This window comes from Pteronotus mesoamericanus, unplaced genomic scaffold (genome assembly GCF_021234165.1).
Source record: "Pteronotus mesoamericanus isolate MK-2021 breed Mesoamerican mustached bat unplaced genomic scaffold, CSHL_Meso_final contig_50, whole genome shotgun sequence".
Taxonomy (NCBI): Eukaryota; Metazoa; Chordata; class Mammalia; order Chiroptera; family Mormoopidae; genus Pteronotus; species Pteronotus mesoamericanus.
In genome coordinates, this window is record NW_026555186.1 from 43,863,264 (window position 1) to 43,878,583 (window position 15,320).

General features: G+C 39.0%; 1 protein-coding gene across 2 annotated transcripts in view; it reads left to right on the forward strand.

The window, feature by feature from the left end:
• The window catches only part of RHOBTB3 (Rho related BTB domain containing 3), a 59,823-nt gene that overhangs the window by 40,808 nt on the left and 3,695 nt on the right, over positions 1-15,320 (forward strand). Inside the window, exons 11-12 of one of the 2 annotated variants that reach the window (XM_054578615.1) lie at positions 1,890-1,986; positions 8,131-11,070. The exons of the other annotated variant lie outside the window; for it this stretch is intronic. Coding sequence (XP_054434590.1) covers positions 1,890-1,986; positions 8,131-8,246 — 213 coding nt within the window. The 3' untranslated portion in view covers positions 8,247-11,070. Of the gene's footprint in view, positions 1-1,889; positions 1,987-8,130; positions 11,071-15,320 lie in introns of those variants that run through there. 2 annotated transcript variants of the gene reach the window in all.

The window sequence follows — 15,320 nt, forward strand, 5'->3', positions numbered from 1 at the left end:
TAGGCAGCTATTCACTTCTATGATCTCCCTTGTCTTTCAAAGTCACAGCCATTAGACAATGCATTCAACATCGCCTCATGTTCTACAGAAGTTGGTAGATTATTTGCTCTGGGATAATCATCAAATAGTATTGGTGGCTTCTGTTAAAATAGCTACATGTTCTTGCTGTAGTCCCTTGAGATCATTAACAGTCATCTGCTAAAAGATAAAGTGAAAAAAGATTGTTAAAATGTGATGTGGAATGAGGTGAACTATAAAGTCTCACACAACTCAAAAATTCTGATTTCATGTAATAAAAATCAGAGGGACCTATGAATTTACATGTTAAAGTATTCCAAGATTGTAACTTTCTAAAAGAGGAATATTTGAGTTTCTTTATTAAGATTTGAGATTACAGCCCTGGCTGGTGTGGTTCAGTGGATTGAGCGCCAGCCTGTGAACTGAAGGGTCACCAGTTCAATTCCCAGTCAAGACACATGCCTGGGTTGCAGGCCAGGTCCCCAGCTGGGTGGTGCGAGAGGCAACCAATCAATATTTCTTTTGCTCACCAATGTTTCTGTCCCTATCTTTCTCCCTCCCTTCCCCTCTCTCTGAAAATAAATAAAATCTTTAAAAAAAAGACTTGAGGTTACAAATCTTTCTCAATTTAGCATTACTTATTTTTATATAATAATTTTGAGCTTCCTTAAAAGAGCTATATTTGGCCTAAAAGTGAAAACAATCTAAATGTTCATCAACAGATAAATGGGTAAACAAAATGTGTTTTACACATACAGTGGAATATTACCCTAAAAAAAAATTTTTAATACGTGTTGCAACATGGAGGAATCATGAGAACATGATGCTAAGTAAAATAAACCAGACATAAAACAAATACTGTATAATTCAACTTATATGAGGTTTCCAGAATAGTGAGACTCATAAAGGTAAAGTAAAATGGTTGTTACCAGGGACTGGGACTAAGGGAAAGGTGATTTTTTATTTAATGGGTAAAGAGTTTCAGTTTGGGATGGTAAAAAAAGTTCTGAAAATAGGTAAAGGTTATGGTTGCACAATAATATAAATGTACATAATGCAGTGAAACATATACTTAAACATTTTATGTGTATGCTAACCACAGTAATAATAAAAAGAATTACACTCATGTACCAGAGTTGCCTGCCAGCAAGTTATTGTAATCTGAACTGGGTGGTTAGATGGATCAGTGAGTATCACCGGATTGGCACCAAGGTGATGCTGTCACGGCCAAGTTGCTTTAAGTTCCTCCTCCATTAGCTATTGAAGCTCAGATTGAGAAATATGCTGGGAATCCTGCTCAGTATAACAGTACTTCTGCGTTAAAAGCAACTATTCAAACATAACATTCTCATAGAGATATTTACACGTTGCTACCCATAACCTTAGGTGGATGACATTTCCTCTTGAAAATAATTTTTGGCTTGCTCCTTCAGTGGATTTATTTAGATATGGCCAAGTGTATGGCTTTGCTAACCATAATCTTACTTCTCTGCTACAGAGATCCAGGTGCAGTTAGTGAGGGCCATGACCTTAGATGGAAAGCTTAAACTGCATCCTCCAGAACTTCAAATAGTCTTTGTGATCCATAGGTGCAATCATACATTTGTTTAATGATATTCAGCCACTGCAGCAACAGGAGCTTGTCATTCATTTGGTTCTGTTTATTCATTGTTGTAATTTTATTATTATGTGTTATTAATGCTCCATTTTCCTTTCTGTTGTCAGAGTAGGCTGAAGGCTGCATCAAATATAGACACATTAAACACGGATCTGGGCTCTCCATGAGTTCTCCCAGACCATTCTCTCTAATCTACTCATCGTGGTGATGGTCATTGTGTACGATGCTGTTTCACTTTCCATTTTTCTTGCAGTTTCACCACTCTGATTGCCTTTCAACTTGGCTACTTCATTTCATTGCCACTAACTACCTCATCTTCAGTCAAAAGCCTGAATTTCAGGATCTTTCAGGTAGATTGCCAATTACTGTGTTGAAAAAAAACTGTATGTTCTTTGTTCTTAGATTTGAGATGTAATTTGTAGGAATAGTAGTTTTTAAAAATTAAAAAGTCAATGCATATAGTCCTCTTAAATATGCAGAGTGGTATTTGAGGACACTTTAGTCACCTGTGCTATGTAAGTAGCTTTATCTGTATTACACAAGAGGTTTTCTAATGATTGTTTTATAGCTCCCATAATTATTAAATAAATTTTTCCCCTGAAGTGTAGAGATAAGGTGTCCTCAGGTGGCATTTGGAATTGATAAAAAATATCTTCGTTTTAACTACCCAAGTCAGAAACAAAATTTAAGCAGTGCAGATTGAAAAACATTTTTATTGTAAAGACATTGTAATTGTTGTGTATTATTTATAATAATAGTTCTGTTGTACTGTTACCTATATTTATTAAGTATATCTATATAGGAATTCACTGTATTACTAGGAATAACAATTTTTTATTGATCAAAGAGAGCTGCAAAATTTACTCGTTCTCACTGGGTGGTTCAGTTGGTTAGAGCGTCGTCCAGATACCCCAAAGTTGCAGGTTCAATCTCTGGTCAGGGCACATATAAGAATCAATCAATGAATGCATAAATAAGTGGAACAACAAATTGATGTTTCTCTCTCTCTCTTCCCCCTCTTTCCTTTCTCTAAAATCAATAAATTAAAAAAAAAAAAAAAACGGAGCAGAGTATGCATAGTGTGATTTTAAAGATAAATTATAAAGATTAAAACCAATCAAAGGTTGAGCTTCTCAGCTGTTGCATAAGAGGAAAGAAAATGAAAATAGACTAGTCATCAGGGTAATCATTTTCGATACAAAGATCCGCTCATGTTATTACCTTGAATAGACTCAAGGAATAATAAAATTAAGAGGAAATTAAAAGATCATCTAGTGAAGTAGTGTCAAACTCTAAACAGAAAACTCTCCTTGGAGATGCCTGAAGGTCTTCTGAGTAGGGGCACAGTGTGGGGAGGGGTGAAGGAAGGGGAGGGAGCGAAGAGAAATGAAAGGAAGAGAAGGCTACCCTTGTGCTTCTTGGAGTCATCCCTCCCACCTTCAACTAGAGTAGTTCCATTTTTATCCTATTGATGTCCTAGCTTTCAACATATATTTTACTTGGAAAAGAAATACGCTCCTTAAAAAAAAAGTGAAAGTCCCTGGTTTCATTCAGCTACTTGTTGTACAGTTAAGGAAACAAGAAATACACAGCTTTTGGCAGGCGTCTTGGCAGACATTCAGCTGGGCAGCAAACACTGAGTGCCTCTTCACATAGAATTCAACTCTTAGTGCCATAGAGGAACATAAGAAATCAAAGCAGAACAATAGATATTTACTGACCACTGACTTTGTGCAAGAAGTGAACAAAAAGTCCACTCATAAAGATAAGTCATGTTTCTACCTGCTTTTAGTTAGTAGGGACATTCTCGTTCAGTTATTTTTTTTTTTCCAAAATCAATTAAAATGACATGAATGAAATTTTTGATTTTAGAACCTCCATTATTATGCCATCTTACATTACCTCCATTTGTAAACAAAGAATATGATTATTTTCCACTCACTATAAAAATGTATGATATACATGGAGAGTGCTATTACAGCCTTGGTAGAGAGATGCTCTGTAAATCCTTTGAGTTATTAATTTTTACTTTATTTTATTGTTTACACAATTATTTATAAACCATGTATGACCACTAGGCATAGCGAGAAGCAGGTCCCCAAAGCGAATTTGCAAAAGCAGGGTAAGAGGATGAGGTTGCGTCAGTGGTTGCCTTGTATTCCTTTGATGGGAGTTAGAAGTTATCACGAGTGCTCTGAGCCAGTGGTACCTGCTCTGTCCAGGACCTGCTGTGATCGTCCTCATGCGCGGAGAAAGAAAAGACCCTGTGGGTACAGGAAAATTTAATAGTCTAAATAGGTGGTCACAAACTGGTAGTCTGCGGGTCAAATGTAGCCTGCCAGGGGGTTTTCTGTAGACCGCATTGTTTTTGTTTTTCAAACTTAGTGTCAGCATTTAAAAATTGGAACATGTTACATTTAAAAAATCCAATATTTTGGCTTCTTTTGTAAAGTTGGAAGCTCAGGCTACTCTGGACCCATCTTCCCACATGACAACTCCCTGGGACCAAGCAGCAGCTGCCCGTGTAATGGAGCATGTCCTTCAGGCTGTGACAGTCACCTCTCCTCGCTATTGCCCTACACTTGGCCTACTTCTCATGGTCGCATGAAGTTCCGAAGGGTTCTTGTCACAATCACTCTATAGCTTTCCTTAAAAACTACCCGTTTTCAGTTTCAAAAATTATCAAATTATTATTGGAATTGTCTCTTAATTGAGAATTTTTTCTTATTTAGAGGTGTTGAGAAATTCAAAGGTGAGACTAGAAATGATCTTTTGTCAATTCTGGCACTGATGCATCAGAACTCAGTTAAATAACTCTTTAAATAGTAGACATTTTCTATACTGGACTCATGAAAACAAACAGCACCACACAGGAATATACGTTACCTTTGCAGTTTATGGAGTCATTATTCTAGTTTAATTTAGCTGGACATTGTATTATGCATTTTATATTATGGAGGGTAATTTTTTTTTGTCTTGTTTTTTTGGTGGTGGTAGTGGTGTTGGCCAGAGCTCATCGGTGATAATTTTTTTCTTTTATTTTATCTTAGGGTGTAGTTTTGTATCACCTTTGCTTCCTAATGAAACAAATTGCTTTCCCTGAGCAGCTAGTTCATTTCCCTCTATTTGGGTCCCACAGCCTGGCTCAAGACCTTGTTAATCCAAATTAAGAGTAAGTGGAGAAGTGGAAACTGACTTAGCACAAGGAAACCTGAGTGCCCACAGAAGGGAATACTGGCGAGAAAAAAGCTGATTCACCCAGTGAAATACCAAAAACCTTAAACGTTCGAGTGTATTTTAGAAGGGTATTTTAGGGAGCAGAATGAGGCTTGTGGCCGAAAGCAGTAGAATGACTTAAATGTCGATTCAGGCACTTTTGCCACACGCCATACCACCCAGGCAGGGCGCTTCTCCATCCTCACTAGCGGTGGGAGGTTCATTCCTGAAGAAATGAAACTAAAAAAGTTATGAAATCATGAATTTTGAATACAGTTGAGATTGGGCAAGGGGCTGGACTGAAAACAGGGGGTTAGGCCAAAGTGTGCACATTTTATAGTAAATATCCAGCCTCCTTCCCCTATCCAGATCCTAGATTCCGGCAGCCATGTATTTCCTACCTCCATAGTCCGGGCATGAAACTGAAGCATCAGAGGGAAAAAAAAAAAAAGTACAGGTGCAATCATTTGGGAATTCTTTCCATGAACCCAACATTAATCTGCCCAGTTGTGCTTTAGTGTATTCATTCCACCAGTCAGCAAGTCCAGCCCATGCCCCAGACATTTCCATACAGCTTTCCAGTATCTCACTCTTCAATATAAAGAGATAACTGAGGATCAGCAGATATATGACGCAACGTCCAACCTGAAAGATAGATACCCTCTACTGTGTCTTTCCTCTGAGTCTTTCTTCTGTGTGTCTTCGTTGCCATTCACACAGAATGCTTCATTTCTGACACTTCTGTTCTCCCCATGTGGGGGGTTTTACCCCACACCAAGCAATTCTCCACACCTCCAGCTGCGTGCCCTACCACTTAATTCTGACACTCCACCTGGAAATTGTGAGTGTCAGATCCCACAGGTCAGAGGCTCCATCCCATAAGACCACCCCTGACCCCGCTTGAGACACCAGGTGCAAGTCCAGTATTTCCGACCCACTGGTTATAGATCAGAGGTTCCAATGATCCCCTCCTTGGGTTCAATTAATTGGCTAGGTTGGCTCACACACTTACTAAAGTTTGCCAGGTTATTAAAGGATGCGGGTGAGCAGCCAGATGAAGAGACCTATGGAGCGAGGTATGGGAGGGTCCCGAGTGCAGATGCTTCTGTCCCAGTGGAGTTGGGGGTGCATTATCCTCCCTGCACATCGTGGATATATTTATCAACCTGGAAGCTCTCTGAACTTTGTACTTTGGAATTTTATGGAGGCTTCACTATGTAGGCATGACTGATCATTAACTCCATTTTCAGTTCTTAAGAGAATGTTGGCGGCAGGGGCGGGGGAGGAGGTGGTGTCTGAAAAGTCCAAGCTTTTAGTCATGGCTTTTAGACAATCAGCCTCATCCAGGAACCTACCCATAGTTGCCTCATTAGAGTAAATGACACTACTGTCATCCAGGAAATTACAGGGGCTTCAGGAGCCTGGAAGCAGGGGTTAAAGACCACCTATTAGAAGGGAAGATGCTGCTAGTGCTCTCATTACTAGGAAATTACAAGGACTTCAGGAGTTCTAGGCCAGAAGCCAGGTGCAGAGACCAATACACATGCATAGTGTCTGTTATCTCACAAGAAGAAACTTAAAGGAATAAAGAGACACAAGGAGTAGAAGAAAACCTCGGGAAAAAATTATTTAAAGTTATCCTCAGAGAATAAGAGCTATACATCCATAAAAAGCAGGGATAGGATATTACTAAAAAGAAATAATAAGTGTAAAGACAGTAGAATGGTGGTTTCCAGGGCCTGGGGGTGGACAGAATTGGGAATTGTTTAATAGGTAGAGTTTTAGTTTTGTGATATGAAAAGAATTCTGGAGCTTGGTTACACAACAACAGGAGTGTGCTGAATGGTACTTATCATACACGGTGCACTTAAAGTAGCTAAGATGGTTTATTTTATTTCCTGCATATTTTACAATTTACAAAAGACAATAAAAGAACAAGAAGCCATTCTTGGAAATTAGAAATATGATAGCAAAACACTCAATGAAATAAAATAGTTGAAAGATAAAGATAATGAAATCTCCCAAAAAGCAGGACAAAAAGATAGACAGGAAAGAAAGTTAAAAAAAAAAAAAAAAGTTGGAGGCTCAATCCAATAGGTGAAGATCCTGAATAATATAAGTTAATCCAGAAAAAAACAGTGGAGAGAAAATTATCAAGAAAAAAATACAAGAGGTTATCCCAGTAGTGAAGGCCTCGAGTCAACAGAGTGAAAGGATCTGCTAAGTGCTCATCTTAAAGAGCAAGGTTCACCACTGAGACCTGTAAAAATGCCAACTATAAATAGAAAAAAATGAAAACATTACAGGATAAAAAAACAAAACATATACTTACCAAGAACTATGACTCTGAATGGTAGTGGAGTTGTTAGCAACACTGGAAACTAGAAAGCAGTGGACTACTGTCTCCTACATTCTGAGGAAAGTTTTTAACCTAGAATTTTATATCAAACCAAATTATGAATTGTGTGTGAGGATAGATGAAAGTCATTTCATCATAAGCAAAAATACTTCTGATGTACCCACCTTTTTCAGGAAGTTAATAAAGGTTCTGCTTCACGGAAACTAGAGAATAAGCAAAGTGAAGGCCTGGAGCCCAGAGTGGAGGGTCCAGCACAAAAGCATGAGGCAGGCCTGCAGAGCGGCAAGGTCCAGGCTCTGAAGAAAAGGTCCCCAGGGCGGCAGCGGCAGCGGCACCACTGCAGCGATACATAGACTATTTTGATAACTCTGGCTTGGTGGCAGATAAAATGGAGAGGACTTTAAAGAGTTTGGAAGGTTGCCCTAGCTGGTGTGGCTTAGTTGGTTGGAGCATCATCCCGTAGACAGAAAGGTTTCAGGTTTGATTTCCTGTTAGGGCACATTCACAGATTGTGGGTCTGATCCTGGTCAGTACGTGTGTAAGAAAGCAACCAATCGATGTCTCTCATGCATCAATGTTTCTGTCTTTCTCCCTGTACCTTCCTCTCTCTCTAAAAGCAAAGAAAAAAAAATGTCCTTGGGTGAGGAAAAAAAATTTTTTTAAAGAGTTTGGAAGGTTGAATTAACTACAAAGGAAAAAAACAAACAAACAAAAAATGAAGCAATGGACAAGATGTGTGTATCCTGGTGACTGATTTAACCAAAATTGTATTCAATGATTTTGGAAGGCTTCAGGAAAGTGTGGAGAGTATGTAACAGAGCTTGGATACCGTCCATTAAATAGGAAACTAATAATTAATGCCTAAACTTGATCCCAAATAAAATATATTCAATTAACTTTTTTTTCCTAAAAATTTTAGTGGAAGAACGCAGCTTTGTTGAAAAGCACAGATGGCCATCGAATTTGTACTTGAAGCAACTTGCAGAATACAGGAAGTATATTCACTCCCGGAAATGTCGTTGCTTAATAATGTAACCTGGCGCTTTTATATACATACACTTTTCAAAAATATTATTATGAAGAATGGGATACCTCTGGGTTCCAGTAACATTCTTGTGACTGAAACATGGGCGTTAAAAATATATACATATATGGGCGTCCCAAAAAAATTACCATACAGCTTAATGTGTTATTAGTTCTCTTTGAAAAAAAACTATTGTGATCTTAAAAGGGAACAAAATACACCATAGGCTAAATCTAAGGCTTTATCCTAGTGTATAAAGCTGTTGTACAGCTACTTATTCCCTTTAAGACAACCTATTGCTTTAGTGATATTAATACTCATCCCAGTTAAGAAATGTGTAACTTTTAAAAAAATATCATGTAGGATTAATACAAAAGTTTTATCATGTCTGATTAATTGCTCTGTTAAAATAAGTGGCATAAAGACCCAAACTGACTATTTCTGTAATGAAAAATCTAGGGGAAGATTGATCAATCTGAGACTTTAGGAATCAAAATTTGCCTGAGATTTGGAATGTAAAATGACACTTAGTTCCAAATCAGTAACAGTGTTTAGACGATCAGGAAAAAAATTCTGGTTTTTGTCTGAACAACCCAACTGAGCCACCTTGTCTCTTCCCAGGGATTCTGATTAGGCAGGAAATCTGAACAGGGATGACTCTGTGGCCAGGCCACCTGTGTAATTGTACGGGGCTATAGGCTTGAAAGGGCCCCTTTCAACACTCTGCTGTCACCATCTTGAAATTCATAATAATGTTTGAAGAAGGGCCCTGAATCTTGACTTCGTATGGGACCCCCAAAATCATGTCTGTCTTGTAGCAGGGTAGGTACTATGTTTTCTTGCTCAAGCATCATTGTCTCTGAAGGCAGAGAAGAGGCGCTGACTGACAGGGAAGAGCAGAAGGCTTTCTGATGGGAAGAGAGCATGTGAGATCCTGGGAGCTCTGGGGAAATCTATTCCACCCAGAGCCTCTGCTGCCACTTCAACTAGAAAGTAAGAAATGCCTTTTATTGTCTTATTTTTAAAACACTCACGGCTCTGGCTCTATCACAGATGAGCATTTCTTGATCATTCTGTAAGACCAGTATACTGGTAAAAGCAACTGACCAGTGTGACTTTAATACATATTTATAAAGATGTTCATGGGAAAAGATGCTTTTTTAGAGAACTCAGTATTGAAGGCTCAAATGTTTTTTATTTTAGTGTATTTCTAAGATTAGGATGTCAGTAGCTAGAAATGCTTCTGAGGACCCAAGGTTATTTGATGAGGAGTAGCATGAATTTTGTCCTTCAAGATTACCCAGTAAGTTAAAAGAAAGGCTGTAAATGAAAGACTTGTTAAAAGTAGAGAAAATGATACTAGGATAGAGGACAGAATTATAGATTCTCTTGTATTACGTGTCAACAGAAATAATTACCTAGAAGCTCACAAGCTGAGAGATGGAAAACCTGATTACTGTGCTATTGTTAGCATCATTTTCATCTGTAATGTAATTTAGTGTTGGATATATTTTTCTTTTAACTTCCAATTATTTTAGAATGCATGTAGTTTTCCAACTGCTTCAAGGTTTGATTAAACAGTTTTACAGTGTAGTATTGGAATCACAAACAGTTAGCCCTTGGATGTATACCAACACTGTCAGAGTGAAACAATGAAAAGTCCCTACATATTTCTTCCAAGAAACTTGATTTTAATTAAATTGTGTTGATGAAGATTGCTATAATGCATTTTATGTTTTTTGTATTTTAATCACTTAAGTTAATCAGCTATTGGAAAATCCCACTTGATATGGACTAGCATTGTAAAGAATAGATACTGTGGTGGATTTCTAGAAATTCATTCACATTTAAGACCTTTTAAAGTCAGTGGTAGCATTTTGGTTCTTCATAGGGGTTCTTACCCCTATGTTAATTATAGCACCTAAAATTCTAAATCAGTAACTTAAATCTAGGAAATTGAAAAATAAAATTTCAAAAGCAAAATATATTTTTGCAAATACTATTTAACATTTAAATAGACCACAGATAGTTTTTAGGTTGTTCGACTGGAGTTGAGTTTGCAAGGGGGGTTCTGTGGGTGTACAGCATGTAGTTTTCACTGTGAAAGGTCTTTACCATGTGTGTGAGTGACTCAGACACACAGATGTGACGGCTCTCCTGAGCTGGTCAGAGCCGTAATCAGATGAGTTTTTAAATCTAGATTAAAACTTCTGAATTAACTGAATTTAAAATAACGAGACATCAAAAAATACGCAAGCTGTCATGGAGAAATGAGTGCTCTTTTGATTTCATTTTTAACTGAAAGACTATTTCTAGATGAATGTATTCTCTGTGCTGAGCTCAGCTTCAATATATTTACTAATCATTTTACTTAGAGAAGATGCTGTATGGTAGAACTAAAGCCTTTTCTTTCTGGGCCAGGTTTCCACCTCATAGAACCCTTGCATCCTTCTGACTATTCTGTGTTCGTATTATAGGAGAATAGGCTTGTCATATAAAAATTTCAGTACCGTAACTGAAATTCATCCAGCCCAAGCCAGCATGGTGGCTTCATATTGGGCAGTAGCAAAAAACTGAAGAATTGGATAAATCTGACTTTTAAGACTGAGAAACTTTTCAACTATAATTTTAAAGACTACACTACATTGATACAGTTAGTTATATGAAAATATCCTCAAGAATATTTTATTTTATTTAAAGCATCTGTTTAATTCAATCTTTAATAATTTTGCAAAGAAGGGTATGTGTGTATTTTAATATAGCCTGATCTGAATTTATATGTTTTTAGCTTTAGTATTTAACATTTTGTAACAAATAAACCTTTTTTTAAAAAAACTTTACCACAGTGTTCTATAGTTTTTTTATCTTGGAGGTTGAAATGCTGGAATGAATTTGGGAACATTGCCTTTTGTTTATCAAGTAAAATTATGTTGCACAGGAAATTTCCATTGTGTGTAAAATTTTTAGAGTATTGCTGATATTGTAGATGATTCATATGCATGTGACGAGAGAAAGAAATTTATATTGTAGCTTATATAAAAAATATTATATTTAACAGGTGGTTCCAAAATTTCTTAACAAAATAATTGCCTTTATTTAGGAAAAAAATACTTTAATAATTATTTCGCATAGAGGTGAGTCCTCTGCAGGCTTGAGTGTTGGCTCTGCATAATAGAATTAAGAATCTGGAACTTTCCAGAGCTGAGGAGCCCATACAGGAGCAGAAGAGAGACCACGTAGCCATAACATGCGGATGGAGTGTGCACTGTGTGATGCAGCCTCTCCCCAGGAGGTGCCCAAATTGTCAGTAAAGGCTACTAAATCCATAAAGGCCTCCACAGTTCCATTGGAATTGTGTTCCTGACACATATCTGACCTGGGAACACACTCTCCTAGAAGACCCCTATTGCCCGTAGGAGAACCTCCGCAGTCCTCACTGCCCTTCGTAACCCATCTCATCCTTTCTGCTTTGGCGTTCAGCACTGTCTATATACTTGCATACTTCATATACTTCCTATGACTGGGTTTGGGTTCCCATTCCCTGTCTATTCTGCAAGCTCCTGCATATTCTGTAAAGCCCAACTTAATATCATCTCTCTTTTGTATGAACCTCCCAAGAAGGATTAGTTGCTTCTGCGTGTGTCTTTCTTAGCTCTTTATTCACTTAGCTCTTTGTGGCCCTTGCTGCACTTCTGGGATTTATGTACTGGTGGTCTCTTCTTGGCTATAACTTGAGGGCAGTGACCATGTCCTGACTGATCTTTGTGACCCCTTCTCCAACCTTCTACTAAGCACAGGGCCTGACACAGACTCTGTGTATAAAATAAGCGGCACTGAAAAGGCCAGACTGCCTCAGCTGGAACGAGGGCCAAAGCCTGCAAATGCACGTGGAAAGCAGGCTCGCCCTCGAAGCTCCGTCTGCCCTGTGTCAGTGGCATGGGCCCTGGGTGAGCAGGGTAGCTGACCGTCTGGGGAGTTAATGAGCATAGGATGGGAGAGTGAGTGGTTAAGTGTTGCACCATTGAGAGGGGTGCAGAACGTGCACAAAATGATCCTTGAGGACACCTCTGCCTGGGCTTCTTTATTGGAGACTGGGCAGCAAGATGCGTTTGGGGCACAGAAGAGGTCCTACTGGACATAATGAGGGGGAAATGGCTCACGGTGTTAAACACAGTGTTGACTTTGTGCAAACAATTCTTTAACTGGCAAACGATCCCCCTGGCATGCAGCTGGTTAGGTTCTCAATATCTTAGTTGTCTTGCCCTACCGTTAGGGATAAACATTGAACAATGAACAAATGATCAACATTAATATGCGAGGGCCAACATTTTCTCTCTTACATGTTCGGAGAGCTCTTTTATTAACTCTCGTTTAAGAAAATTGCATGCAGTTTAGTGAACACAATACAGGGTCTGGCACAAATAACACCCCTTGCTTATTACAAAATACTTTATTACGAAATCATAAGCATGTAATTCTGTATCAAACAATATCACTCTCAAGCACACCATATGACATTTTAGGTAAAATGTTCAGATTAAAACTATTACACCCATATTATTATCCTACTAACCACACTTAAGCACACATTACTTCCGCTGGACCCTGTATATTACTTATTTTTAAAAATTAAGTGGAAAGGAGATGGACTCTCAGTTTCTCATCCTTTGTTGGAAACTTGGGCTGGAAATATCCTTAGGAGAATACTTTAACTCAAAAACAAACTAACCAAAACAATAAATTTTCCTTAAAGCTGAGCTTAGTCCCTCATCTATGACTTAGTGAATATTTAGTGTACAATGACAGGTTTTGCTACTACTTCAGAATATACCTTTTTTGTCTGAAATGTGTCTACCTTTCTATTTTCTGATTTAAAAAAAAAAAATCAGCTTCCCTTAAGAATTGGAAGCAATGTTGAAGCACAATCATAAATAAATATTTTTTAAGTATTTTATTTGCTTTTAGAGAGAGGGGAAGGGAGGGAGAAAGCAGGAGAGAAACATCAATGCAAGAGAAACAGCGATCTGTTGCTTCTTATACATGACCCAACGTGGGATCAAACTGCAACCCGGGCATGTGCCCTGACCAGGAATTGAACCAGTGGCCTGCCCAATCAGCTGAGTCTCTCTGGTCAGGGCAATAAATAATTTTTTAAGCTAAAGGGCCTATGGGACAAAGTCTGGTTAAACCAGTTTTATGCGCCCCAGGAAGTCTTATCACAGACAGCAGGAAGTTACTAAGTAACCTCTTCCCCCTCATGGAGGCTGGCCTCAGACTTCTGAATGCTTCTCCCTTCCTCTTCCTCATTGCAAGTATCTTGTTTTTGCCTTCACTCTGAGTAACACTGAGGCTGTAGAAAAATAACTACAATTTCCTCAGTTCCAGTTTTCATTACATTTATCTGGATGATTTTTATTTTCCTGGAAATCTCATGTTTAATTCTCTCCGCGTAGTCAGAACCCATCATTGTTCTTGGGCCTTATGTCTCCTTGGTTGGAGGAGGAGCAGGGGTGGTTTTCTAAATTTACAGTGACTTCTGAAGAATGACTTGCATCAGAGTGAGTTGACATGAAAACCCCTGAGAGGCCATAAACAGAGCTACTGGTAACGGTTAGGAAGGCAGATTACAGTGTTGCAATGCACCAGGGAGGTTCAAATGCTTTCCCTGACTCAATGGAAAGTAAAAGAACATTTCCTTGGCAAGAATTAAAATGTAAATATGATTTAAATAAAGTAAATAGATAACTGTCAAGAATTGCGTGCACATTTTCCTAAGCTACACACCACCACTACCGCCACCACCACCACCAACAGCAAACTTCCTGTGTTATAACTCTCACGACCTTTATGGTAAGAAAGGGTGATCTGGGACGGGACCATAGGGTTGGTAGACGTCAGGGGTTGCTAAGCCGCTCTGGGGCACCAGTCTGGACATACTGATTGCTTACCTTCTTTTTTTGTATATCCTCTGGCACAAAACATAATAGCGGGTTAAGAGTTGTCTGTAGTCCCTGGCCCATGTGGCTCAGTTGATTGGACTGTTGTCCCGTAAACTGAAGTGTTGCGGGTTCAGTCCCTAGTCAGAGTGCTTGCAAGAGGCAACTGATCGATGTTTCTCTCTCACGTTGGTGTTTCTCTCCCTCTCTCTCTCCCTGCCTTCTCCTCTAACATCAATAAGCATGTCCTCTGGTGAGGATTTAAAAAAAAAAAAAAGAAAGATGTCTGCTGAATGTAACGGGACATGGGTGATGGACAGCCCAGCAGAGTTACTAGTCTCCAAGATGACACGTTGACTACTATGGCCCAGGTGCACCATTCCTGCTTAGGGACCAGGGAAGTGAGCCCTAGAAAGGGACACAGAGGACACTCACAACAGAGGTGGCTGAGGCCCCACCTTGAAGGGACTTCAATGGCAGGGCCTTAAGGGAGGGCACAGGTAGGAGAACAGGAGAGCCACGCGAGTCACCCCAGAAGTAACTTGGAGAAACTTAGAGACACATGTCATGTAGGCAGAGGTGTAATCGAGTGCACTTGCTGTTATTACTGTTTGGTGAACTCCATGGGCTGGTGAAGGCCTGGGGAAATTGAAGTAATATTTATTGTTTCAACATTACCATTTACTGCACTTTTACTAAGTTCCAGGCATTTTTAATGTATTATTTCTTTTAGAAGAGATAGTATAGCACAGGAAAGTAGGCTGGTAGGGTGATTAAATACAAGAGTAATGAAACCAGACGGCCCGGTTTGATTCAGGTCACAGCTCCGTGTCTCACTGTGTGACTTTGGACAGATGAAGCGGCCTCTCTCCGGACTTTCCTAATTTATAAAGTGGAGCTAATGCATATAGCAACCTCGTAGTTTCATTGGGAGGAACAGAACAGGTGATACATATAAAATGCTGAAACCAGTGTCTCGCAGAGAGTACACCGTAAGAACATGAGCATCATCATCATCATCACATTATTCCAGCAATCCCATGGGGCACGTGCTATCAGTATCTCCATTCTAACATGAGTACCGTGAGTAAAAGCCTAAGGCCACGTAGCTAATAAATGACAGAGCTGCAACCTGATTCCAAAGCCCAC